Below are 26,133 nucleotides of genomic sequence, written 5' to 3'. Positions count from 1 at the left end.
CCATAACTTTTACTACTGTTTTATGGAGCTGTATTTACGCGGTCAGTTTTCTTTAATCCCATATACTATCTTTAAAAAGAAAAAAAAATCGCGTCCTGCAGCATCTCGTTGCAAGGCTATGCGGATGATTGATTTTGCCTTAGTGTATTCCTCTTCAGGATAGCAACAGCATCTTCATCCATTTGCCTTTTTGTTTGGGGGAGTCACCGGGGAAGCCTTGGTAGCACGGTAAGCCAATCAATAAATAGCAAAATGTCGAAAGCACGCCTCCTTAGATAAAATCTGTCCAATCAGCGCGTTTTTGTATTGCATGGGCGTTCCCATCCCCCACCCACCCTTTTGACACTGCCCTACCAAAGCTGTGTGGTTGAGCGAAGTGAATGACGTCTCTGAATTTGCGGGCCGCCGACGCAGGGCTGGGTTTCCATTTTCATAGCGAGTTTCGGGGGGGATCGTCAACATGGAGCCGGAGATGGAGGACAAAACGGTGGAACTGATGGTAAGATCTTTTTCGATATGGCAGTATGGACACCCGAGAGGATCACCACCGGTCTTTTATTGGGTAAAGCGCCGAGGCTCGACTCGACTCGACGGCAGGAATGGGCTGAAGCGGCTTGTCGGGAGAGGTGGAGGAGAAAGGAGGGGGGACCAGAAATCAGAGGGAGGGCCTGAAATTATCGATACAATTTGCTAAGAATGCGCTATATTCTGGCCGGATTGATGAACAAGACCCCGTCGTCATCATCCGATAAATGTCAAACGTGTGTTGTTGTGTGTGGTATTAATGAGTAAAGCGTAGATTAATAGCTTGATGTCTAGTCGTCGGCCAAAGACAGCGGAGGATTCTTGGGGGTAGCGTTCACTGCGGTGACGCTGCGCCACTTTAACTGGGCCCTGTCTGATACTGAGCTAGCCATCCGGCTAACACTGGCTAGAAGGCAGTGGACCACCTAAATTCACGGCTAATGCCATGTTAAATCGTCTAGTTTATGGTTAGACAGTGTTACTAGATGCGCCTGACATTGAAACACACTTCGTAGTATAAAGGAATCTAAGTTATATCGTAACAACGTAGTGCTTCTCTGTTTATATTTTTCAAGTGCGTAGAAGGAAGTGGAGCTTTTTCATTCACACACCACGATTAGCAAGCGTTAGCAATTAGCTTAAAAGCTAGCATGCTACATACGCTAAGTATATCTGAAAACTATTTCAGTACAAAAACAGACAAAACAGACGCTCTTTCCAAACCACCCCGGTGTATGTATATAGTCAAACTTTTAGTCAGCCGAATTATTTCAAAAAGTTACAGATTTCCTTGTTAAATGGTGAGTTGTGCCGATAGGCTAGCCAGCTAGGCTAACTTTAGCTTACGAGAAGCTAACATCAACATTACAGCGGTCAAATTGATCGTGTTGAACTCGGCAGTTCAGGCACAGAAGTATTATGTCACTCAACCTGTACGTCGACAAGGATCTCATACTTGTTTTCATTATCTGTATCATAAATACCACACAGTTCTCAGTTGGTGTGACAAGCAAATGCTGCCGTGTAATTCTAGGATAACAAGCTAGGCCCCAAAAAAATAATATCTTAGATTGGACCAGTCCTATCATGTCGGACACAAACGTGCCCGATTGAACAGCTAATGCCTACTTTGACTGAACAGCTGCGTGTTAAAGCCCCGAAGGTGTCTTTATATCGTGAACAGCTGTCTTTGATAGTAACGAAGTACAAGTAGAGTGACACATTACCGAAGGAGTCACACGTACTCACCAGACTTTGCTGAAGGTTGTAAAGGTCTGGCAGATTTAGAAAGTAAGTTAAAGTTAAGTCGTATAGTAAGTTATATGAAAACGAATAAAGTGAATAAAATATGTGACGGATTCATAGAGAATCATACCGTTCAAATCTCTGGGTGTATAATGTATTCAACACAGTCACAGCATATGAAATCAGTGTTGTGAGGATAATTTGTTTTTTTTTAGACAAGAGCATGTTTTTGGCTCATGGACTCGAATCCCACGTCCCGTCTTAACTTCTTTTACTTAAACAGAGCAAAGATGACTTCTATAAAAACTGAGGGAGATTTACACTCACAAAAACTTACTTAAATTTCTCTATGGGTCATGTCTGTGTATTTAGTTTGATTTTTATTTTTTGTCCAAGTGTTATTCACTAACCACTCATGAGAGTGGGGATGGCAGAACAGTGGCTGGGGTTTCTGACAAACACAGTGACAGTAATGGACAATTAAGCTCATTGCCCCTCCCGCTCCTCTACCTATCCCCACCCAGTTCATGTCTAATAATGCTTCTGTGTGTATGTTTATCAGTCTGTATCTTGTGTGTGAAGGGGTGTGTGTTCCTGCGCTCACTGTGCCAATGTGTGTAGCTCTAATACTGGTTTTTCCCCTCACTATCCCCCACCTCCTCCCCTCTTCCCCTCTCTTCACCTTTGGTGGATACACACTCGCCTTCTTCCCATTTTTTTTTTTAACCAAACCATATTCATTTATCCATTATATATATATTCTTTAATTTCGACACATACCAACTCCCCACTTGTCCCGTTACTCACCAACTCCCCACCACTTCCACCCATCTGTGCATTCATCGTCGCATCCATCCACTCACCTCTTTTGGTTTCCCCCCTCCCAACTTCCCTCATTGAAACCTGCCCTCTTTTCCTTTACTTCTCATCTCTGATCTCTCGCTCTTTCCGTTCTCTTCCTCCCTCACCCTGTCCACTTCGTTCTCCTCCTCCTCCCTGCCTCCCTTCCTCTCTCTCTTTCACACAGTGCTCTGTGCCTCGCTCTCTCTGGCTGGGCTGCTCCTCGGTGGCTGAGAGTTTGTGTGCACTCAGGTGCCTGCAGAGCATCCCCTCCACCCGGGCTCACAACCAGGTTCTGCCTCTCTCCTCTTAATTCTGCTGCTCCTCCTCCTCTCCCTTCCTCCCCCACCCCGCCATCTCCTCACCCTTCACTTTCCTTCGCCCACTCCACACGACTCCTCATGCCACCTTGGTGCGGACAGCACCAACTCACCCCCCCGCCCCACCCACCCTCCTACCTCATCACCTTTCGTTGTCCTTTCCTCCCCATTGGACGCACGCTGCTCTCAGGTTCTTCTCTGGTGCCTCCTCAGACACTCTCTGCTTGAAACCAAATTTTAGTTGTATGAACTAACACAAACATCTTTCTAATCCCATCAAAGCTGCTAGTGATTCTACCTTGTAATCAAAACTTAATAATTTTAAGATTAGTTGGAATAGTGTAATGTTTTCTTAGTACCTGGGTATGTGGTTGGGAACGATGCAGGAGGTACCAGAAAATAACCATGCACTGAGGAGTAATATTTTCTCCCCTTCTACCTGGAGGTGTGAGGGCCGAGGTGGGGGGTCTTCCTTCAAGCTCTGAGAGGCTACATGCTTGCTTGCCTGCCTGCCTGGCTAAGCCTGGTCTGTCTTTTTTTTTTATTTATCCTTCCTCTCTCCTTCTGCTCTGCATGGTCATCAACACCAGCAAGACCATTCTGGCTTCTTGTCCTGTCTGCTTTGGTCTTGGTAGTAGGGGCTTTTGATGCTGCGGTTGTGCTGATGGCCAACCACTGATGTGATTTCTTGGTTTTTGCTCAATCCTCACCTGCAGCAGCAACAGCGAGACAGATGGATAACTGCTCAGGGCAAACCTAGAACAGCTCTCGGTTTATTCTCCAAATTTGAAAGAGTTTTACTTATAAAGAACAACAACATCTAGATCTATCTCTTAAGATGGGCCCCAGTTACAGGCTGCAAAAGGCGACTTTTCAGTCTCTTAAGACGCACCAACCGATGAGACGTTATATTGCATGGACCGACAGGACACTGTTCTAGATTTTCACGTACAAAGCCATTTTCAGAAGCTGACCTTGGCTGAGTCATTTCCCTCACAGAAATGCAATAGCACTGGACTTCTCTCAGGTTGTGTGGCCCTTTCCTCGGGTTACTTTGCCGTGTTTCAAATATAAATATGATCCAACAGGGGTTGCTGTTTTGTTAATTTCTGCAGAGTGAAAGCATAGTTGAGGAATACACTAGTTGGATGAAAATCATTTTATAGAATGCAAACATGATGGTTTGTGATTCCCTCCGAGCAGCAGTCAACATAATTTTTGTCACATCTGATGTCAATATAAAGCATGCCCCGAAGAGTACAACTGGCCTCTGTGTTGTTTGTATGTGTGTATGTATGTTTGTAGTGATCAGATCTCCCTGTCCACAGTGTTCAATGAAGAATAGGGGGTTTAAAGACTTATATTTACCAAATAAGTGTCGACTCTGTCGTTATTAAGTCTTCATAGCGTGTTCACTATCCCCTTGCAACGGTCTCAAATCACTGAGAAATTTAAGACATGCATCCAGAAGTGGGAGTAATACCGGTACCCCAGTTTATTCTCCGTGTGCGCTGTGAGGCCGCTATCTGTTTCATAAGAGTCATGCCTGAGCTGATTCCAGTAACATGCCCAAGATTCTGCACTTTAATTTCCTGTCCAGACTACTTAGCCCACATCACAGACAAGCAAGCAGATATTTCACTCCATGCGTGTGTGTGTGTATGCACGGCTGTTTGTGCGTGCACGCCTCAGAAGTCTTGATGGTTACCCTTCCTCGGCTGTGTTTTGTGGCACTCCTGCGTCGAGCGCTATCCACACTGCTGCCCCGGCTTTCACCGTGCCTTTCACGCAGGCGCAATGACAATGAAGCGCTAACCTGCGGCATCTCTTTGTCTTGTTCTCTATCCACAGAACACGTCAGGGATGGAGTCGCAAAACCTCGTGGACGATCTGTCGCCAAAGAAGACTACAGTACTCAAGGTTTGCATTTATTTAAAACTGATGTTGACCAATACTGTTCGCCCGAACATGCTCCCGCTCATAAACCGCTGCAGGCGTAGTTGTTTAAAAGGCTATAATGCTTGGCAATAAAAATTGATTTTGCAACAAGAGAGGTTTTAGTTAGTCCTGTGCAGCAACTCCCAACTTCAGTCGCCCGTCTTCATTAACATGTTTTTCTGTAGTAGAAGCAAAACCTATGTTAACTGTTGTTAAGTTTGCAACGTGTTGTAGGCAAAACTATCTCATGACGAATTTCAAATTGTTCACCCACTCAAATGGTGGCCAACATCCAGTTATTTCTCTTTTTACTGAAATAACATGCATCTGAAAAGTATATCATACGGCATTTACATTTGTAGTGGATGTTAACGTGCTGCCGATCTTCACAGCTTAGTAACGGCCCGGTTGTGGGGTCTCGCAAGCGTCCGTCAGAGGGGAACTACGAGAAGGAGAAAGAACACTGCATCGCCCTGTTTGACCAGTGGTCGGAGGCCGACCAGGTGGAGTTTGTCGAGCGCCTGATTTCCCGTATGTGCCACTACCAGCACGGCCACATCAACTCCTACCTCAAACCCATGCTGCAGAGGGATTTCATCACTGCGCTGCCAGGTACAAAACACAAATGTGTAGTAAATGAAAGAGTTTCTGCCCTTTTCCCATGAAATTCCATGACATGAAACTTTTTTTTCAATTACTCTATTAATCTATTGATTCATTTTAAGTAATTTCTTTATTATTTTCTTAGAAGTGTTTTAGTTTAACAGAATAAGAAGTTTTATTTTCATTTTCTGGTGAAAAACAATAAAATGCTGTAGGATCTTTTGGCTGAGAACTCAAGACTGGTGTATATGAAAGAAGAAACCATTTCAAACATTTACCTAATAATACTAATTACCACAAGTAAGATTTAGTCATACATAATGTAGCTTATGATTTAACTTCAGTCCAAAACATTGCTCAACACAACATTAATTGAAATCTTTTAGTTTATAAGTCGCTGCTCACAACTTCCAGATGCACCTGAAAACAATGTTGTCCTACTAGCTTGTAGCATTTATTGAGTTTTTGTCTGAAAAACAACATATTGGAGTGGAAAGCTGACTTCATCTGACCACCAACCAACGGACAAATAAAATTCACATTAATAGTCTAAATACTGACAGTATCTGCGTTAAGGGTGCATGTGCATAGTGACTGTGCTAAATTGTTGGGCTTTTTCATTTTTCAACTTACTAGGCGACTTTGAGCAGGAGCCACCGTTGTTCGGGAGCAATGTAAACATAACGAGTAGAAACCGAATGCATTTACATAATAATAATAGATTAATGACTTATCGCAGTTGAAATCATTTTTTAAAAAATTTTTTGAATGACAACATCTTTAAAATGTTTGCTACACGGGCTGTCAAACTGAACGCATTAATGCAAATTTCTTTTAACAGCACTCATTTTTAACGAGCATTTAGCGCATCCACATTCTGCTATTATGACCTCGATTACCCAAACTGTAGCCGGGGTAATCGAGGAGCCCACAGTGCAGCACTAATGCTTTGGAGAGCTAAGTCTTAAGTGCTTTTTTAGTAAACGATTTTACCTTGGGGAGGACAGTAATACGCCCTGTTGTATTGCAACTGCCAAAATACTCCAAAAAAGAGCAAATTAAGCGTAAACAAAAGTTATCTGCATTACTCCTAATGTGAACGGATTTACCGTCAAATTAAGCACACAGCTGAGAGCAGAGAGCTCTGCTCGGCAGAAAGCAGATTTTTTTCTGTTATTGCGTTTTATTACATCTCTAGACCATCTTAAAAAAATCTTTAAAAAAAGAAAATGATCAGGACTAGACAAAGATAAACCACCCTGAAGAAATTCTATTTGTTTAGCTGAACGCGTTGACTTACCTCCGTCTCATGTTTTTTAGCCCAAGGCTTGGATCACATAGCAGAGAACATCCTCTCTTTCCTGGATGCACGCTCGTTGTGCTCGGCAGAGCTGGTGTGTAAGGAGTGGCAGAGGGTCATCTCCGAGGGTATGTTGTGGAAGAAGCTCATTGAACGCATGGTCCGAACTGACCCGCTCTGGAAAGGCCTGTCTGAGAGACACCAGTGGTAAGATCGCATGGCTCGCAGCGGTTAACGTTAAGATCTGAATACAGCCGATACTGGGAGAAATTGAGTGTGCGTTTGCTGAGAATGTGGTTAAAATAGTGAAGGAGAAAGAGGCTGTACTTGGTTGGTCTTTATTGTATGTGAACGAAATCTCAATGGACACTGATCAGCAGCTATTCTTGCATTTGTCTTCCCTCAGGGAGAAATATCTGTTCAAGAACCGCACATCAGAAGTCCCACCCAACTCCTACTATCACTCCCTTTATCCCAAGATCATCCAAGACATAGAGGTAAGACACAACAGCTGAATGGATTGTTTGTCTGTGCTGTCTGAGAGGACTGTATTATACCAAGTCTATAAAATATAACTTGCCACATGAGTTTTTTTTTTTCACTTTTGCCACATTTATGTAGATGCATTGTCACTATGAGTAATTTATAAAAATATGAGACAATTGCTCCCTCGTGAGACCTCGCATCTGTTTCTGTCCTACAGTCTCCTCAGACAATATATCATTATATTTTCCATCATCTCTCTGTTAAAATATGGTGCTTCTCTTTGTCTTTGGACGTCTCCTGTGTTTCCTCATTTGTTTTTCTCTCTTCCCTCCAGACTATTGAGGCTAATTGGCGATGTGGCAGACACAACTTGCAGAGGATTCAGTGTCGCTCAGAAAACAGTAAAGGGGTTTACTGTCTCCAATATGACGATGACAAGATCATCAGTGGCCTTAGGGACAATTCTATCAAGGTATGTGTGTTGTAAAGGTACATTGTACATAAAAAAGGAAAATCCCACAATACATATATATATTTTCAAGCTTTATCATGTTCTATTCTTTGCCACCCATTTTTTTTTATAGACTTTTCTGGTAGGTGGCTTAAAAGAGTAATTCTGAGCATTCCATGTTTGGTCATCACTTCACATCACATCAGTCTGTGTTTCCCACACAAGTTTTGTCAGTGGTAACAAAATGCAAGGGAAGGATTGTCACATCCTCTGTGACTAAGCCAATATAATCATTTGTGAGGCAGCTGCATGGCTAACTTAGGCAGTATTACCCAGGAGGGTGTTCTTTAACGTCATTTTAGCACGACGGTGACGCGGTCAGGACCGAGGCGCTTACGCTAAGGTCCGTGAGCGTCGCCATGCAGCTGCCTCACAAATGGGTAATATTGTGATTGTGCAACAATTACCAACAAAATAAAGCATAGGTCACCAAATAAATCGAAACGAACAACGAACCGATCCATTTTGTAGCTTATTTTTCAGCCGTTTCCTGCTCCAGCTCTGACAGTTACAGTGTTGCCATGGAGATGGATACAATGTCGCCACAGACTTGACGGAGCAATATTTTTAGTGATGAGTCAGCTGTGCTGTAAATGCTGATTTGAGCACGTTCTAAATGTCTTATTGACCAATAAGGTTGGTCAGATCTACTTGTTGTATAATTAACACATTATAAATTTACAAAACCTTTTTGTGTTTTATAAATAATGTATTTTTTTTTGTTATTCATTATGTTCATAGTTTAAGCTGTTGCAGAGGGTGAAACGTTTTGTACAATTGTATCAATCTGCCCCACTAGCCCAGACCGACATGTAGAAGTCATTAACACTGATCCCATTACCGTCTTGAAGCGTCACCAAAGCCAAAGTGTTGCCTGTGAGGACGACATTCATAGTGTGTGAACGGTTATTTTCCTCCAACCTATGTTTGTGAATTCTGATTTGTTTTTTTTTTCCTTTCCCCCGTCTGGCTCAGCGTGGCTTATCGTCTTACTGTGTATGGCGCTGGTCTGAACCAGCAGACATTGAAACAGAGCACAAGTGAATTATAGGATAAAATGGCTCAGCTCTGGATTCGTTGCGTGTTCCACTTATCTGTCTGGCTTGTGAGGAGAAGACATGATGAAGAGGAGGGTGGATGGAGGGAAGAGGAGAGCAGATTTGTCGTCTTATTGTTATGGAGGAGGCTGACGCACACCTAGGGAAGAGCTGAATGGCTGTTGTATACACACAGCGGAGAGTGCAGCAGTAGGGAAATGGGGCATGAACAGTGCGTGAACGGTGCTGTGAGAATAGACCATACTTAGCATGACCCAAATTTACGTCATTTTCAAACTCGCTTATTATTCCACTTTCTCTGTGTCATCCTCTGTCGAAGTCTTTCTCTTTATTCACTCATCATCCTTCCCCCGCTTTACTTTCAGATATGGGATAAGCAGTCTCTGGAGTGTCTGAAGATATTGACCGGTCACACAGGCTCAGTATTGTGTCTCCAGTATGATGAGAGGGTCATCGTCACCGGCTCCTCTGACTCAACTGTCAGGTACGACACACGTCTGGGCTCAGCGGAAATGTGTTCGGACTGGAAACCCAAAGATGTGTTGGTTACAAGAAAGAAAATTATTCACATTTTCACAGAGAATGTGCCCCTCTCATTTACACTTTACACTGGGTGCCTGGAATGTTTTACTGTGCCGGTGCATGTTGGATCAATTTTTGTACATTTATATTTGCCAATTTACAGATACTCGATTTTGCACAGAAGCAGAAGGAAGTGGTTGAAGTCAGGTTTAGTCGGAGAAGAGAAAGTAATCAAGAATCACTACAGATGGTAGTCGTGCATGTTGTCACTCAAGAACAAAACATGACTTCTATTGAACACTGCTGAAAGTAAATGAAGTTAGAAGAGTTAACTTGAAAAACAAGTACGAAAATTGTAAACTTTCCCATCCTGGAGATGGTCTTTTTTTTATTTTTATGTCAGACATCAGATAAGCGCAATCTTTTTTGACCTCTTTCTAAAGCATTACAGATGAAAATGTGTCTTTTAGCTTTATTAGGGACGACAAATGTATAGTGCAACATAAACTCTAAAAGAAATACACAGCCAAATGTACAAAGAAATATATTCCACTATTGAAGCACAGTACTGGATTATTATTATGACTCCTTTCAAAAGCTGCTGTTTAAACCCCATCCTTGCTTTCAAACAGTTATATGTGCAGATGATTTATAAACTGCACTCATTTCCAAAATAAAACGCTATAATTAGATTAATTCCATTGTCGCTGGATTAATACGGCTTTCCTGTGAAATGGGCCTTTCTAACCACATTACATCAAGCTGGTTAACAACGATGCACGGCCCATTTCTGAAGACTTACGGCGTATAATTTAACATGCGGTATCCTTGTACTCTGTTTTGCATCCAGTCATGACCAGAATATCTTTTGCTGCCAGTTGTTCAGTCCCGAAATTTACAATTAGTTGCCACCTCACCCACAGCTGTTTCTGACACCCTGCCAGTAAATGCACTACGTACACTTCAGGTGGAATAACAAACATAAACGTCCGTTATTTCGTCATGAGATAATGAGTTATTACTAAAGATAGTGGGATACATTTTATTACGGATATTTAAAGACCTGGCCGGTGTGCGTATGCTGACACTTGCTTGGCTACTGCACACAGAAGCTGAGCATTAATTCTCTTATTACTTCACACTTCAGGCGTACTCGCTGGGAGGTATCCAAGGAAAATGTGACTTCACTTCCTTAACAACAGTTTGACAGGCACTTTGTTTGTAGGTTTTGCTTGTCAGCTTTTCCAGTTTGTTCTGCGTTTGTCTGTCCGTGCCCAGCGGTGCCGTTCACTAACATGTTCTTCAGAGTTACTCTCCAGCGTAGAACCAATAAACATAATTTCCTCCCGTGTCTCCATTGTTTTCCTTTTTCCTTTGCTCCCATTACATGTCTTTTCCATCCCCATCTTCTTTCTGAACATTCTTCTCACCCCCCCTCCATCTCATTTTTCTTTCCTACTCACCCCTTCCTCCTATCATTTTCCACTTTTCTTCCCTCTTTGTCTCACACCCCACCCTTCTCATTGAACATTTCTATTTTCCTCTCCGCCACCTTTGCCCTCAATGTTTGGCCTCACTGACTCCACCTTCTTGTTTTATCTTTCTCTCCCTCTGTCCTCCTTCCTGCGCAGGGTTTGGGAGGTGACGACGGGTGAGGTACTGAACACACTGATCCACCACAACGAGGCAGTTCTTCACCTGCGCTTCGCGAATGGCCTGATGGTCACCTGCTCCAAGGACCGTTCGATTGCAGTCTGGGACATGGCCTCGCCTACTGACATCAGCCTACGTCGCGTCCTTGTGGGACACCGGGCAGCGGTCAACGTGGTTGACTTCGACGACAAATATATCGTGTCCGCCTCAGGGGACCGCACTATCAAGGTGACGAACTCATCGAGTGGTTTTCATAGAAACATTTGCTTGGTGGGCGGTTTAATAACCTCGCTATCTAAAAGCCTGCGTTCTTGAACACTGGACGTTGTTTTCTAAGGTTTTCTGTGCTGCCCTCTCTCTAGGTATGGAGCACCAGCACCTGTGAGTTCGTGCGAACTCTAAATGGTCACAAGCGGGGCATTGCCTGTCTACAGTACAGAGATCGTCTGGTGGTCAGCGGCTCATCTGACAACACAATCCGGTACGTGTGTGCATGAACCAGCATATTTGGAGCTGTTAGATGTTAATTAAACATGCTCATGGATTATGTGTGATTTTGGGGCATCACAGTAAACAAACAGGCAGTTTATTTACATTTTGTTTATATGGCTTCAACTCGACATTGATGAGGATAAACACTTGCTGTTTACTGAGGCTCCTCTTTTTTCTTTTTTTTTTTTCTTTTTAGATTATGGGACATAGAGTGCGGGGCATGTTTGCGAGTGTTGGAAGGTCACGAGGAGCTGGTGCGCTGCATTCGCTTTGACAACAAACGGATTGTCAGCGGCGCCTACGACGGGTGAGTTTTCTAAATGAGCGCGTTTTTTTTTTTAAACTGGGACTTGAGTTTGTTTTCTGACACTTTGCTACGTTTCTCTCTCCAGTAAGATAAAGGTGTGGGACCTGCAGGCAGCCCTGGACCCACGGGCCCCAGCCAGCACATTATGTCTGCGCACTCTAGTGGTGAGTGTCACTGACTTAGCATTTGGAGCCCGAGTGGCTGACGGCCGGTGAAATCTTTGTATTTCAAGTGGGAAGTTTGTAAATAGTCAAAGTGACTTAAGTTTTTATAGTTTTAAGCCTTAATGTCAAACATGTTGGAAGCTCTATTTATTTGGAATAATTGTCTTGGGTGGGGATGGCGTTCTTAATATGCAGCACTAAACAGTGACAGTGCAAGAACCAGACTGTTTACTCTGGGCTGGAGCTGCATTTCTATGACACACATTTAAAAGGAGAAGGAGGGAAAAAACAGTTCAGGGTTTGAGAAGCAGCTGTGACATCAATAGCTGTTTGCAAACAGTCGTGACAGTCATTTGTTAACATCACTTTCTAACTTGTTTTTTTCCAGGAGCACTCAGGCCGCGTGTTCCGTCTGCAGTTCGATGAGTTTCAGATCATCAGCAGTTCTCACGACGACACCATTCTGATCTGGGACTTCTTGAACGTCTCAACCAATGGCCAGTCAGAGGGACGGTCTCCTTCCCGCACCTACACTTACATTTCTAGATAGCAGGTAGCCCGATCCGCTCGCCAAACCCCGTCTGCATTATTCCACCGCACACGTGTGCGCGCGGTTGAATGAGTCTTATTGTTGGTATGTCTACTGATCAGACCTGATTGTGGACCCTTTTTTTTTTTCTTTCCGCTCAGGTGGCGCCACATACTGCACCCTTTCTTGGAGGAACCCAGGGCTGATTGGCTGATGGGTGCGTCCGTCATGGAAAGGAGCCCATCTCTTCTCCTTCCTCCTTGTCATCTCTCTGTCCATCTCCCACCCAGTCCCCCACCACCTCCTGTTCTGATAGACTCTAAGCTTGTGCCCATTGCCTGCCAGTACAATGACATACACACACAGGTCAACACTGATGAGGATTCCCTACTACAGAAGCAACTCTCCCAAGAAGTTTACCTTCTACTACTAATTTATGTTTTGTAAAGTACACTAATGACAGTATTAACTTAGACCATATGTAAGTCACAAGCCCCCCCCCCCCTTTGCCCCCCTTGAAACAAACTTAAAACAGCTTCTGCTCCTCAGTTTTCAACCCCTGCCAAAACCGGTTCCCACAGATATGGAATCGCTTATAGTTATATATTTATAAACATATATTACACACACACGCGCGCACACACACACACGCACACACAGTGGCACAGTTGGACAGAGGATGACCGGAGCTGTGATGCGGGAGACAGAGACTCTTTATTCAGCTCTAGGAAAGAAGGGAAGATGGGAGACGGAGGGAGTGAATGAGGGAGAAACGTGTAAGGGATGACCTCCCTGCTCCCTTTCACTCCCTCTCACTCCTCCCTGTCTCTCCCTCTACCACCACCCCCCCGCCCCGCCCCCTCCTCACCCCACCACCTCCCCAGACCCTTTTCGCTCCCTCCCCCCACCCCCCCAGAGATGCACACTCGCTTGGGATACGGGGGCGCACACACTCAAGTTTTGCGTGAGTGTGTGTTTGTGTATGTGGACTTGTGAATCGGCAGAAGAGAGCAGAAGAGACAGACAGACAGACATGCATGCGAGGTAGCCTTGGATACAGCATCCCGGTACACCTCTGCTTTTTTTTTTTTTCTCTTTAACTCTTACTTTCTTACTGTTTTTTATTACTGTTATTTTCTAATTTTATTTGAGTATTTTGGTTCTTAGTACAAAAATCATACTAAGCGTAGTCCTCTTTCTCTTTCCCTCCTCTCTCTCTCTCTCTCTCTCTCTGACTCTCACTGTCTTTTTTCCTCATTCTTTCTTCTAACTTCGACCCTTGTCCATCTGTCCCCTTTCACGGCATCTTTCTCTCCCACATCTACGTGCTTGCTTTGGTTATGAGAGAAGCTGGAATTCAAGAGCTCAAATTTAGCTGTAAACGGAGTCGTCTTGTCAAAAATTGTGTTGTATATTAAAAATGATTTTTTAAAGAAGAAAAATGACCTTATTGTGAATAAAGTACTTGACAGTGGTGGAGTGTTGAGCCAACTATAACGTGAATGAGTGTCTAATTGTCTATCTGTTCTTGTCTGCGTGCATGTGTGGGTGGATTTGTGTCGCGCTGCCTTTTGATATGACATGTACATGCGACAACATGTGGTAAGCACGTTGTCTTTTTCCTTTGTACTTCAGACAATCTTGCACAGTGACTGTATTCTGATTTCTGATTCGACCGAGTGATGCAATACAGTCGATTACTGCGTCATGAAAAGGCTTCAAACTGGCTATAGCATGTACATAATCTGTGATCAGTACATGCATGCGGACTGCAGCGCTTATGTAGGCAGATTCCTTTACGTCTCACCAGACAACTTTCAGGGGTGATTGAGCATCAGACCCGAACCTTTGAGTCCGGTTGTCTTTTTTTTTTTTTTTTTTTGTGTTTGGTTTTTGTTTTAGCTCTGCTGTGGGGAATACTGTGACCTGGATGACGGAAAACCCCTCACATCTCCTGAAAGATTTTATTTTTTTTCCGACATAAATCAAAATGTAAAAAAAAAATTATACTGCTGCTACTTGAATCATGTTTCAGGCCTGATTAATTGATGAGTTAAAAGAAGGTATTAATTTAGCGAGTACAAGTGAATTACTGTGCGTATGTTTTCTTAAACTAATGGCCAGTTAGAATTCAGTCTGGACAAATATTGGTCATTATTTTCTTTTTTTTATTATTATTATTTTTTAGCTACGGTACATATTTACCGGAGACTTTGACCTCTGTATTACCAGTGGGAAGAAATGTTTTTAACAAGCATAATGTGCTCATGTAAAGAGACTTACTGGGGCAACCTCCTCGTATGGTGACGGTGTATGGCCACTTGGTGGGGCTATGTACTCACCTTTCTCCAACGCAGTCTGTTTATGAGACTTGGTCTCTGCCTATTGGGTAGTTTGGAGTCTAAACAACCTGTTACAGCAGATCACATACCCAGTCTTGTAAACACTACAACTGTGAAGGAGGGATGTGTATTTCAGATGCCTAAAGTGGTGCATTTTTAGCGAAGCCCTGTGTAGTGTAGTAACACATTTGTCAAGTTATTGAGCAGTGTGTAGAAGGAGGGGAGGTGGCCTGCTGAGAGGGCTGGTTTTCTACATTTCTGGGTTTAGTTCAGTATAGTAGAATGTTTCAAATTCTGGGAATACGTTCTGTGGGATGATCTGTGCTTGGTGGAGCACCATTAATATATGATGTGTGTATGTGTTGGATATGGGTGTGTGTGCTTCCTCTGGGTCTGTGGGATTTTGGCCCATAATTCCTGCAGCTCTCAGGTCACAGCTCCGTTCTCACGCACATATTTGGCATTCCTTCCCCGACATGATTACCATACACCTTCCACTCTGGGTTTGGCTACACAGAATATTTCCATCATTCCCGAGTGGAACTGGAGCAACGTTCCAGAAATGAACAGCTCACCCCACCACCACTGCTGCCGCCGCCGCCGCCACCCGCTACTCGCTCTTCTTTATCCAACCCCCACACCCAGTTTCCCTCCCACCTCACTGTCTCCTCCTTATACCACCCCCCTCCTGCACGGATTCCTGTTGCCTTGCAATAGGAATCCTTTGGTACAACCCTTTCCCCCCCTGAGTCAGCTGTTTGTGTCTGCTGATATGATTGGGTCATTTGGCAGTGACATCTCTTCAGTGACCTCCTGCTAGGATAGGGAAGGAAGGGGAGGGATGGGGGGGGGGGGATAGGATCAGGGTAGATGAGAAGGGGAAGCAACCATGAAACTCTATCTCACTGCTGCATGTTTAACATCTACTGTTCTGTCAGATCCTTTGTGCTGTGCGTTAATGATAAAACTTTACAGCAGGCCATTTCGAGCCTGAAATGCACTGAGTAAGAATCTTTTCTGCCGTGGCCTTTAAGTGCTTCCACCTTGCCTCTATTAGAAATCTGCCGGTCAAATAACGTTAGCTATTTTGTACAATGAGCTGTTGGCAGATTTCGTAACTTGGCGGTAACTCCCGCACCTGGTTGCAGGGAGAAAGCAACGTCTTTGCCTCTGTGTGACATTCGGCTTCTAGGCTACAAACGGAAAGGACCTTTTCCGACCTGTTCGTCGGTTTTCTGATCATTTTTAAAGTCAGCTGTGGGTGCATTTTTCCAAATATTCAATTTATCTGTCTAGAATTAAAGATAAATAAAGAATTAGGACTGGGCAATATGGATAAAATGTTCTGTGGTAGAATTTTATATCAAAATATTTAAAAAATATTGTGAAACACTAAAGTTGGTTATGCATAAAAATAACATTCAGTGAATTAAACGCTTAAAGAATAGAAGGCGAATCGATGGAAATATCCTGCAAACCCAATGCTGCCAATAAGATCTAATTCAGCCAGAGATTATATAGGGACAGACTGGTACAGTGTCTGATGGTTACCCAGTTTATATTGTATTATATCATATATCATCATATTGCCCAAACCTAATGCCTAGGCGATGTCTTCAAGTTTTTTTTTCTTCTTCCAGCAGTACAAAAACCAAAAGACATTCAATTCAGCATGATATAAAACAGAGAAAGACATCAAATCTGCATATTACATAAAAATGTTTGACATTGTGCTGAAAAAAATTCTCATCAACCACGTCAAATTCGTCAACAGAAAGGAGCGAATGAGAAGAAGCAGTTTAAAGAGGCCGGGAGACAGGAAATGTTTCTGTAAGGTTTACTGAGTCGAGAAAGACTGCTGCACACAGAGCTGAAATAAATAAATGAAATAATTTTATCGTAATAATTATAGTAACCATCATAGTAAGATTGCTTATTTAGTGTTTCTGTCTTCTTTTATATATATAATATATATATATATAACTTTCAATAAATTGTTCCCTTTAATATTTTTTTCTCCTGTGTGTATGCATGAGACTTTGGTTTGTTTCACTGAATGTTCTCGTAGCAGCATTCTGTATCCACGGTTTCGCACGGGAGCATCATCCCCTGGGTCGTTTCTATAGCAATGCTAATAGAGAAGGCACCCTCCCCGCTGGGATCGGCCCTGCACTCATCGCCCTGTGCACCTAAAAGCTGAGGGTGTAGTGTCCTTGGGGGAACATGGCACAAGGAGGAGTCATGAAGAAGGTCTCCAGTTGTCTTTGGTTGGTCGTTGGTTTGGTTTGCTGTTATTGGTTGACTGTTTTTGGTGCAGCTTGGTTTTTATACATTCCAGTTCCTAAAGCTTCAGTCCCTGCGGTGAGTTGTCACGGGTTCATGCAGGGACTATATGGTCCCTTTCCAGAGTCCCTCGTGATCCAGCTTCACTCATGGTTGTTGCACTCACACTCACACATAAACACGCACACTTTAACGTACAGACATTATTCAGTAAATCACTTTCTCGATCATTCTCTCACGCATCCTTTTTATCAAGCATTCTTCCATTCATCCAACACTCTCACAGGTGCCCACCAATTTAGCAGTGAGACAAATAAGTGCGTCACATGTCAACAATCCATTATTGGTCCATTTGATCTGTGGAGATCACTCTATCCCTTTGTCCAATCCGCCATTTTCCTGTCTTCTCCTTCCTGCTTTCCCTTTATCCATTGGCTAAGCACCCACTTTCTTGTTCGGTCAGTCTTTCCCACCCTTGTTCCCTGTGTATGGTCCAGTTGTAATCCCATACTTGACATTGTCCAGCCGGTCTAGAACAGGAGACACAAAGGCCCTGTGGTTTTTGTGGTTGTGGAATGAAGGCCTTTGTAGAGCCTGGGACTCTGACTCTGGCCTTTGTAGAGCCTGGGACTCTGGCTATCCTTCTGGATTATAAAAGGATGCAGGCCAGGTCCAAAACGCTTCCAGCCTTGGACCAGTTATGGTCCACTTGGTCCAGTCAGGGAACTAAAACTGAAAAGAATGATCACTAGCTAGGGGTCTGTAGTGGCAAATTAGGAGGTGTAAAGCTAAACCCCATGAATGATTCATCAAGTTTCTGGTCAATGTTTGTCCTGACAAAGGGAGATGTTCAGTCGTGTGTGACAGAAGAGATGACTGGGTTAGCCATTGACAGGCTCAGGTCAAGGCTTTGGATGACAAGACAGTGGGTGCTAGCGTTAGCCACTACTAGCGGGGCCCAGTAGCGCGCACACGCTTACCACGCTTGCTGACAGTGGTGAAGCGGAAGGGGGTGGTGAGGTCCGGCTGCTCCCCAGGTGGAAAGCGTTTCATGAAGTGTACGTCTTGCTGGTTGGGGAGTGTGTGGGGGCCACGGCGAGGACGCCCTCTTTTAGTGAAGCCAACATACCAGCCCGTGTAGCGCGCCGACATCAGAGCTGTGTAGTGGTTTTCCAGAACCTTTTCCACAAAGACGCAGTCTGCACTTCGATTACTGGCCTTCTGAGAGAGCAGAGAAACCACAGGTACACGCACACACACACAGACAAAAACGAAAAAGAGGCTGGTCAGGAATCTGTAACATGGTATAGTATATCGATTAATTTGTCTCCAAATTAAAGAATTCTCACCTTTCCTACCAGCTTGCCACGGCGGTTCATGCACAGGTAGAAATTGGTTTCTTTGCCTCGGATTCTCACCTGGCTACCAAAGGTATCGGCCTCCACTACGAGCTGGGCTTGTGAAGGGACAAACAGAAGCACAGACAGACATTAGAGCCACAGGCAATGCAGCGAATTACAGCATGTATTTGTTTGCAGATAGCGTTTAAGACACAAATATTAAGACCAAAAGGTATTGCAAATTTTGAGCTCATTCAGCTTCACTTGTGAGATCACTTGCCATGGCGAAGAACAACATGCCAGCCTGCCCCGACAGACCTACTGCTAAGCGTTGCCGGAGTAATTGCGCAGATTACCAGCCACCATTAAATTTAAACCAGCTTTTTAGCCAGATAAGGCATTCATGCAGAATCACAGTATTAGGATTCATAGTTGCCTTAAAACGTGCTGATAAATCACAGACAGATGTAAATGTCTGTGGCTGCACAGATGGTTGTCAGATAAGGCCGGTCACACGCATGGATGTGAGGCCGCCGATCACAAATGGGCCTTGTAAAAAAGATAACAGCCAACAGTGGAGGGAGCGCGGTGGGCCGAGGGGAGCGGGAGACTGAGTGTCTGTGATACTGTTGTTTCAAAGTGCCCCTGTATGTTTGTGCATGCGCGTGTGCAGGTGCATGCATGCCCATCCTTCCAGGCAACACTGCTCCACTAACTACACGTCTTTGGAGAGACGCTTGTGCCTGTTTAAAAATAAAACCTTAAAACGGTTCCTACGTGACCTTAGTCAACAAAGGGGTCAATAGAAATCAATACCTCCCTCCCTCTTGCCCTCGTCGTCTCTCTTCCCCCAACTCTCTCCTCATCTCCCTTCTGCTCTTTCACTTCATAGTCATACCGTCACGCACTCGCTTGATTCCTGCTCTCTCTGCTCCTGCTTCCTCTGCGTAATGCCTCGTTGTCATAGTTGGTCAGGTTAAGGTGGAAACATAATCTTTCCAGTGGCATTTGTCAAAGAACTGACCAGCTTTGGCACCTGCGATCGTATCCTTGGCTGGAAGTGGCACGTTAGGGAGCCGACACGCTTTGAATGGAAAGGATGTGCTGTGTGAGCGGCTGCTGGATTACATACAGAAACATGAACTCTAGCTTGATGGCTTGGCTTCTCCTTCCCATTGATTCTGTGTGGTTTAGGAATGGGTTAGGCATCATTACAGACGGAGAAGGTCGAGGGGAGGGGGAGGAAGTGGGGGATGGACAGCAAGCGCGTTAGAGGATGGATGGAGGGAGGGAGGGAGAGGAAGCCTGCTGTTTTAAATCTAGAGGAGACAACAGGGAGGATGAGAAATCAATGGAGAGATCGATAGAGGAGATGAGTTTCTAACACTCGGCACGACACTCTACCTGCCAGGCTTCTGCTTTTATCTCACACTTTTTTTCACCAACACTTTCGTTCTGAGTCTCCCTCTCTCCCTATCCCACTTTCTTTTGCTCTCTTGTGAATCATTGAGTCAGCAGCCAGTCGATGAGGTCTTTGTACTCCCAAGACAAGCTCCACTGCCCCTCTGCCAAAGCCCGGGGAGGCATGTGTGTGTGCTTTTGTGAGTGTTCCTGCACAGTTGCATTCTGTCTCCGTTCATGCATACGCTTGGTCAACCGTTAAGTCTTTGTACTTGCAGCCGTTAGATGGTGTGAGTGTGCATGTATGTGCAGGGAAGCGTCTTTCTCAGTGTGCACACGCACGCACACTTTACCATTTAAAAACAGGAAAGCAGACAAACGTGTGTGTGTCTTACCATATTTGTCTCCGTCTTCTCCTCGGGCGCTGATTCGGCGTCCCAGCACCTGGACGTGCTTGCCACTAGTGCGACTGTAGAGCTGGTAGACTCTGTGGTGTCGCCGGCTCATGGTGTCCCGCACATGTGTCTGGTTCTCCACATGCACACTGAAGTTGACTCCATCCACACCAAGTACCTGCTGGAACACCCACAGACACATCTAAAGGTTGGCACGGAGCTGTAAATACACTTGACAAGAATATACAAGTTGTCTTTTAAGCTGCACAATCACTCTTTGTCATGCACGCTGACTCTCACCTGTAATGGATTGCACATCACCAGCAACATCTGGATACATCTGGAAAAAGTAGAAACAGACAAGTTAAGAAATATGTAAGCAACATTGAGTGTTGGAAGAGTTGGGCATGACACCATGATTTCCATCCCTTTCCTCTCTGCCGTTCCTTCTGTTTAACATGTTTTTTCATTATTGGGTGATTACTCACAATGTGGCTGGTACAGAGGCTTGACATACAGACAGGCAGATGTCCAAGGATCGGCAGACAGACAACACCCACAGCAGTGTTTACAGTAACGCTACCAGCCTTCTGTCCGAACCCCCTTTTGACCCATCTGTGACTTTTACAGCACAAAAAAATCTGGCCTGCAAATGACCTGATCAGACCAAAGCGGAATGGCAAACATGCCGAGACACCTAGAACATGTTTTGGTTTGGACATCTGAGGGAACGGGCAGGACTGTTTGGCTGCTACGAGTATGTAGACAGCTGGGCTGGACTACAGGTGCGCACTCTGCTGTGATGTGGTTTCTGAGAGCAGCGGACTGTGGTCACATTTAGAAATGCATTGAATTGAGTAAGAACATGAGCTACCAAGACGTTTTTAAAGATGATGTATGAGAATCATTAGGCGGTGGAGTAGCTTGCAGAATGAGTGCGATTTGTCCACATGAGAAAATACTAATACATTATTTATTATTAGTTGTCCATCCAGCCAAAAGTTTAGAGACATTTTGACTGAAACAGCTGGTTACAGTTAAAATTTAAATTCTTCTCACTTTATCACATTGCTTAATTGAGTTTAGACCTTGACCTTGGATGTATCAAATGTTATTTACAACTTTAGTAAGGGAGTGATTGTGTTGCGCAAAGTCTACTTTGGCAGTCCTTGAACTGCTCTGAATTAGTGGCTGAACACTTGATGAAGTTCAGAACCAAGTGTGTGGGCTGAAAAGCAATTCTGTGAATTTTGTCTTTCCCCACCTCATCGTTCGCTATCTCTCTGCGTGCCTCTTCGCTCTCTTTGCTCTACTTTCTTTCTCAGACTTGTTGTCCTCCCTATCTCTCCTCTAACTTATCTCTCCCTCACCGTCTTTCTGTCCACTCTACCTTTCTCCGATCGTTCCCTGCCTCCCATCTTCCTTTATGTTTGGGGTTAGTGAGGTGACTCCTCCACACTGTCATGGGCATGCACACAGATGTGCAGATGTGTGCAGGGTATACAGGAGGAACAGGCAGCTGACAGCTGGGCCAAAGCAAAGACATACGCAGTGCTGAGAGAGGGAGATAGCTAGGAGAGGAGAGTGGTGGGCTTAAAGGTATACACAAAGGCATGAGGAGAAAGCAGGACAGAGGAAGGTGATGTAACATTAAATCAAGGGAAGATGAAGCCACCAGAAGAGGTGGGAGATAAAAATCAAAAAGAATGAGCAGATGCGTACATGTGAAGTGAAGGAGATGTGGTAAAGCAAAAACTAAGGTTACACATCGCAAAGCAAGGAAGAGAGAAAGTGTCAAAATGAAAAACAGACGTGTAACCACAGCGTGCGGACTGACGTGAGAGGTAGACAAAAAGATAAATAATGGGGAAGAAGAGGAGGAGGCTTCAGCTCCCTCTGTAATTCATGTCACTGCCTCCTGACTCACACACAAATATACCATCACAAGCCTCGTGTTTCCTTTCTTTTTTCCCTTCGTCTTTCTCAACGTTTATTTCCCATAGCTGGTGTGCTGGCTCCTCGGCCTTTCTAATAGATGCAGACATCCTGGGAAATGCAATAGAGTGTTGGCCCTCACATTTTGCCTGCACAGCCGAAAAACCTGAGCGCCTGTGCATTGTGAGGACTCTCAGCTGTTAAAACACCACGGCTGCACTGCCGCCGAGGACACTGTAGGAAAAGTGCCTCAGCGCTGGATTCCCCCACTCCCACAAAAACCACAGACACTCCATATTATGCCAGCCACAGAGAAGAGAGAAGGAGTGAGGAAAGAGGGAGACAGGATCAGTCCAGGGGTGGGGGAGGGATGAGAAAACGAGAGAATAAGAGTGTGCAGAGTAAAAGTTGGGGAGAGTAAAGGCAGAAGGAGGTATGGAGCGAGGGAAAGCCCGGTGCGCCTTGGCTGGCTGCCAAAACAAGCAGCGATCTGACATCATAAACCTGCATCCCAGCAGATCTACCATATGGAGGCTGTGGTTAGACTAGCAGGCCTCAGCACAGAGGACTGGGCACCAGCGCGGAGTGAGAGTGGTCGACCTGGTGGGACTCAGCACAGAGCAGCGGTTTCAGCCTTGTGTAGTAGTGGTTAACGTGGTAGGCCAACACTGGAGCAGTGGGCTTCAGCGCAGCGCAAGAGTTTCAGATGTTCTGCAGCAGGCTTTGGTTAGGAATATTGGTTAGTGGGTGTGTGAGTGGTATCAGCAGTAATAGGGCCTATGGCGGAGCAATGGTTGCAAAAGCAGATGGCCTAGACACAGAGCTGTGGCTTTAGATGAAGGCCAGTAACAGGTTGCTGTTGTTGCTAAAGGCCTTTGACTTTTCTCACTGGCTGATCAAGATGGTAAGAATGAGGAAAAGTAGCCGTGGTAAAACTGATAGACAAGACGGAAATGAATGGAGAGATGATTGGCTCTGAGAGACCTAAACTAAAACCAGCAGACTAAACAGTGAGGCTGCTCCTCTTGAGATACTGCCAGGGGCGCCATCATTCATCAGTTATTAATTCATACTTTTTATCTGAGCAAGTATCTATGGAAAAGGGGGTTATAGGCAAGTCAGGGAGACAGATGTAGGCAGTTAGGTGGGTAAGTGGAGAGAGGGTGAGGGAGACAGGCAAAGAGAGAGAAAACCAGGGAGACACCGGCAGCGGCAGCAGCAGTACACACCCTGTCCAGGTTGTGTGAGGAATGAGAAGTATCTGGAGATGACTGCCATCTGGGAGAAGTACAGTCGACACAAAGGAAGAAAAATAAATCCCTTGGCTTTTAACAAGACACACCTCAAATGGGCAAACTCAAGCCCCCTGAGTCTGTATCCTCCTCCCTTCGATTTGTGCTTGGCACTTTATCATTTTCCTATTCCACTAGATAAAGCCTGTGTTATTTCCTCAACATCTGAAATATTTTCAATAGGAAAAAAAAAATCTTGGCAAAGGGAAAATGGCCCTTTCTAACCTAGCCAGGCCATCCCTGAAGTGAGTGCAGATGGTGATGGAGATGTTTATGGCAGGTTTTATGAGTAACACGGTCCTGACTCTGACCCAGTGACCCTGAACTGTCAGCCAATCAAAACAGGGCCTTCCATGGCATGTTTTCTGTGGGGACTGATGAGAGGTGATGTAATTGCTTGACACTGCAACCTTTCTCTCCATCCTCTTCATCTGCAATTAAGGCTATCTGGAATTTTGTTTAAACAACTAAGTAAAGGGAAGAAATGAGAAGAAAAACACGATTATTACACGATAAAGCTGTTTAAATGACTTACAAGACGGTCAGCGTGGAAAGAAGGGACCACATTGCTTCCCCCCTCCACTATGGAACTTGGCCCAAAGACAGTCTCCTCGCTCGGTCTGAGCAAGTCCGACAGTCCGGTGAGTTCACCTCTGTGTTTTGAATCCGATGGATGGTGTGCAGAGTCAAAGAGATAGCGAACACTCCTGTTTGCATCGGCGGTGGTGTACTCTGGTTCCCCCGGCGTGGGTAAATATGCGGGCACCGGCGAGGTGGGCTGTGAAGCCGGGGTAACTGTGCCACTGTGACCGCCGGGCAACCTCTAACAGCTGTCCAGACGAGTGGAAGGACGGATGGGCGGGGGAGCAACGGGTTAGGACTTTAAACGCTGGCTCTGCGCGTCCCCGAGGAGAGGAACAGGTGAAAGCGCGCTCCCGCTCACAGATAGCCAATTCCAGTCGACCCTGTTGACCCTCAAAGTGATGCTTGGCCCCGTGAACAGATGCTGCGCGTGCGTAATATTTTGCGTAATCCAATGCGTAACGTTTTACCCCAGCAGTAAGATTCTGGTCTCCAAAATTAGGTAGCTGGTGAGATGGTGGAAGAGTGGTTGTCCCGCCACAGACAGTCGCAGGAGGCAAGTTTAGTCCCAGAAGAGCAGGGTCAGAAGCTGCTGAAGGCGGGATACCTGGGCTGGCTGGTGGAGGAAACGGCGACCTGGAAAAGGGGGCTCTGCAGGCGCATGATAATTCAAGGCGGCCTCGGTCATGTCTGCGCCCCAACGCTGGCTCAACTGGTCTGTGGCTCAGGTGACACCGACCGACAGTGTTCGACAGAGAGGGTGATAAGGTCCCGGAGCGGTCCAGCTCAGAGGGGTATATGGAGAGTGCTGAATGAGAATGGGAGGGGATAATGAAGAGGAAAGAAAGACGAGAGAGGGAGGGGTGCGTGGAGAGGATGGGAACAGCTGTGACTGGGTGGCGGACTCAGCCACCCGCGACACGGCGAGGAAATGACAGCCGCACTTTGCACCTGATTTTCCGGACTTCCCCGCTTTCCTCAGCCGCTGGTTACCGCCTGGCTGCTGTAGTCCTCCCTGCGCCCTCTCGACACAATACCTGCCAAAACACAGCACGATGACATCACCTCAAAAATGTTTGAAGGGGGAAAATGCAATCCGATCTTTTTATTTATTTATTTTTTAACGTAGAAAGTTTAAGCAGTTTCTCTGGAGGGGGGAACACCAAAGTCTCCTTGTTCCGAGAAAAGCGAACTCCGCGGTGCAAGAAGAGCGGAGCACAGCTCGCCAGTTTCTGAAGAAATAAAAGTTAAGGCGAGCGCATTGGAAGCGTGTTTACTCAAAATCCCACTGACAGATCGACTCCCAGTCCAGAACCTGCGCCGTCCCTCAACCCCATATATCTGCCTCTCTGGTTCATTCAGACACCAGAGGAGAAAACGCAAGAGAGAACGCAAAAAGAACCCAGCCGTGCGCTTTTATCCACTTCAGTGGTATTATGCAGATCCTTCTCCCTTTCAAAAAATTCCAAGGTTTCTTTTCATAAAAAGCTCTTCTTGAGGGGGGCTGCACAGGAGAGGCGCGTCGGCAGGCACAGACCTCACTCCAAGAAAAACCAGAACAAGATTTTAACAGACGCGGATCAATCCTCCCTCCCTCCCTCCTCTCCTCCCACCCTCCCACGTCTCTCTCCCTCTCTATCTCTCCCTCACACACACACACACACGCACACACTTATTGGATCAAAATGGGATTAGTCAGTCGCTATGCGATGCCGACCAAACTTACACTGCAAAAATATCCATTTTAACAAGTGTTCCTTTCTATGTGAAAACATCTGGTAATGAGGTGAGATAATTTCACTTGTTTACAACGCAACACGACTTGCTTCAATAATTTTCTCGAATCTGGCACTTTTCTTTTGGACTATTGTCTGCTTAAGTATGCATTGTTTAAGCTAATATTTGTTTATGGAAATTCCTGAAACATCTACTGGAAATAATTAGAATGATGTCATGGTGTCAGGAGTTATTCACTTTTCAGAAAAAAAAGGATTCTGGAGTGAACTCTTGAAAATGTAGCTATCCAAACCAAACCAAAAGAGAAAGTTCCATTTGATTAATTTTCTTGAT

The 26,133-nt window shown here is 45.0% G+C and overlaps 2 protein-coding genes across 5 annotated transcripts; one reads left to right on the top strand and one right to left on the bottom strand.

Moving 5' to 3' along the window:
• The first annotated feature begins 343 nt into the window (after positions 1–343).
• fbxw11a (F-box and WD repeat domain containing 11a) lies at positions 344–13,996 on the top strand. 2 transcript variants are annotated; one of them, XM_047585980.1, is made up of 14 exons: positions 350–499; positions 2,798–2,902; positions 4,782–4,850; positions 5,261–5,480; positions 6,792–6,978; positions 7,178–7,268; positions 7,592–7,729; positions 9,192–9,310; positions 10,980–11,229; positions 11,364–11,482; positions 11,690–11,800; positions 11,886–11,964; positions 12,353–12,517; positions 12,655–13,996. In XM_047585980.1, exons 1-13 carry the CDS (start codon positions 461–463, stop codon positions 12,512–12,514), a joined length of 1,689 nt encoding a protein of 562 aa, XP_047441936.1. In that variant the 5' UTR covers positions 350–460; the 3' UTR covers positions 12,515–12,517; positions 12,655–13,996. The 2 variants fall into 2 exon arrangements, with proteins under 2 accessions (XP_047441937.1, XP_047441936.1); XM_047585981.1 differs by lacking the exon at positions 2,798–2,902 and having other exon boundaries at positions 344–499.
• Positions 13,686–25,610, bottom strand: fgf18a (fibroblast growth factor 18a). 3 transcript variants are annotated; one of them, XM_047585985.1, is made up of 5 exons: positions 24,017–25,610; positions 20,555–20,594; positions 20,255–20,435; positions 18,468–18,574; positions 13,686–18,339 (listed from the first exon to the last, which is right to left on the bottom strand). In XM_047585985.1, the coding sequence occupies exons 1-5, from the start codon at positions 24,046–24,048 to the stop codon at positions 18,067–18,069; spliced, it is 633 nt and encodes a 210-aa protein (XP_047441941.1). In that variant the 5' UTR covers positions 24,049–25,610; the 3' UTR covers positions 13,686–18,066. The 3 variants fall into 3 exon arrangements, with proteins under 3 accessions (XP_047441941.1, XP_047441943.1, XP_047441942.1); XM_047585987.1 differs by having other exon boundaries at positions 13,686–18,336; XM_047585986.1 differs by having other exon boundaries at positions 20,255–20,432.
• Positions 25,611–26,133: the final 523 nt, after the last annotated feature.

Source organism: Mugil cephalus, chromosome 5 (genome assembly GCF_022458985.1).
Source record: "Mugil cephalus isolate CIBA_MC_2020 chromosome 5, CIBA_Mcephalus_1.1, whole genome shotgun sequence".
In the NCBI taxonomy this organism is placed as follows: domain Eukaryota; kingdom Metazoa; phylum Chordata; class Actinopteri; order Mugiliformes; family Mugilidae; genus Mugil; species Mugil cephalus.
This window is presented reverse-complemented; position numbering and strand designations above follow the sequence as displayed.

Excerpts from the sequence above, each read along its gene's own strand:
- fbxw11a (XM_047585980.1), top strand. The coding sequence starts at position 461 with ATGGAGCCGGAGATGGAGGACAAAACGGTGGAACTGATG. Across the intron at positions 11,230-11,363 it reads CAGGGGACCGCACTATCAAG|GTATGGAGCACCAGCACCTG; the intron begins GTGACGAACTCA and ends CCCTCTCTCTAG. Across the intron at positions 11,801-11,885 it reads GTCAGCGGCGCCTACGACGG|TAAGATAAAGGTGTGGGACC; the intron begins GTGAGTTTTCTA and ends TTCTCTCTCCAG.
- fgf18a (XM_047585985.1), bottom strand. The coding sequence starts at position 24,048 with ATGTGGTCCCTTCTTTCCACGCTGACCGTCTT. Across the intron at positions 20,595-24,016 it reads CTTTCCACGCTGACCGTCTT|ATGTATCCAGATGTTGCTGG; the intron begins GTAAGTCATTTA and ends TACTTTTTCCAG. Across the intron at positions 20,436-20,554 it reads TGATGTGCAATCCATTACAG|CAGGTACTTGGTGTGGATGG; the intron begins GTGAGAGTCAGC and ends TGGGTGTTCCAG.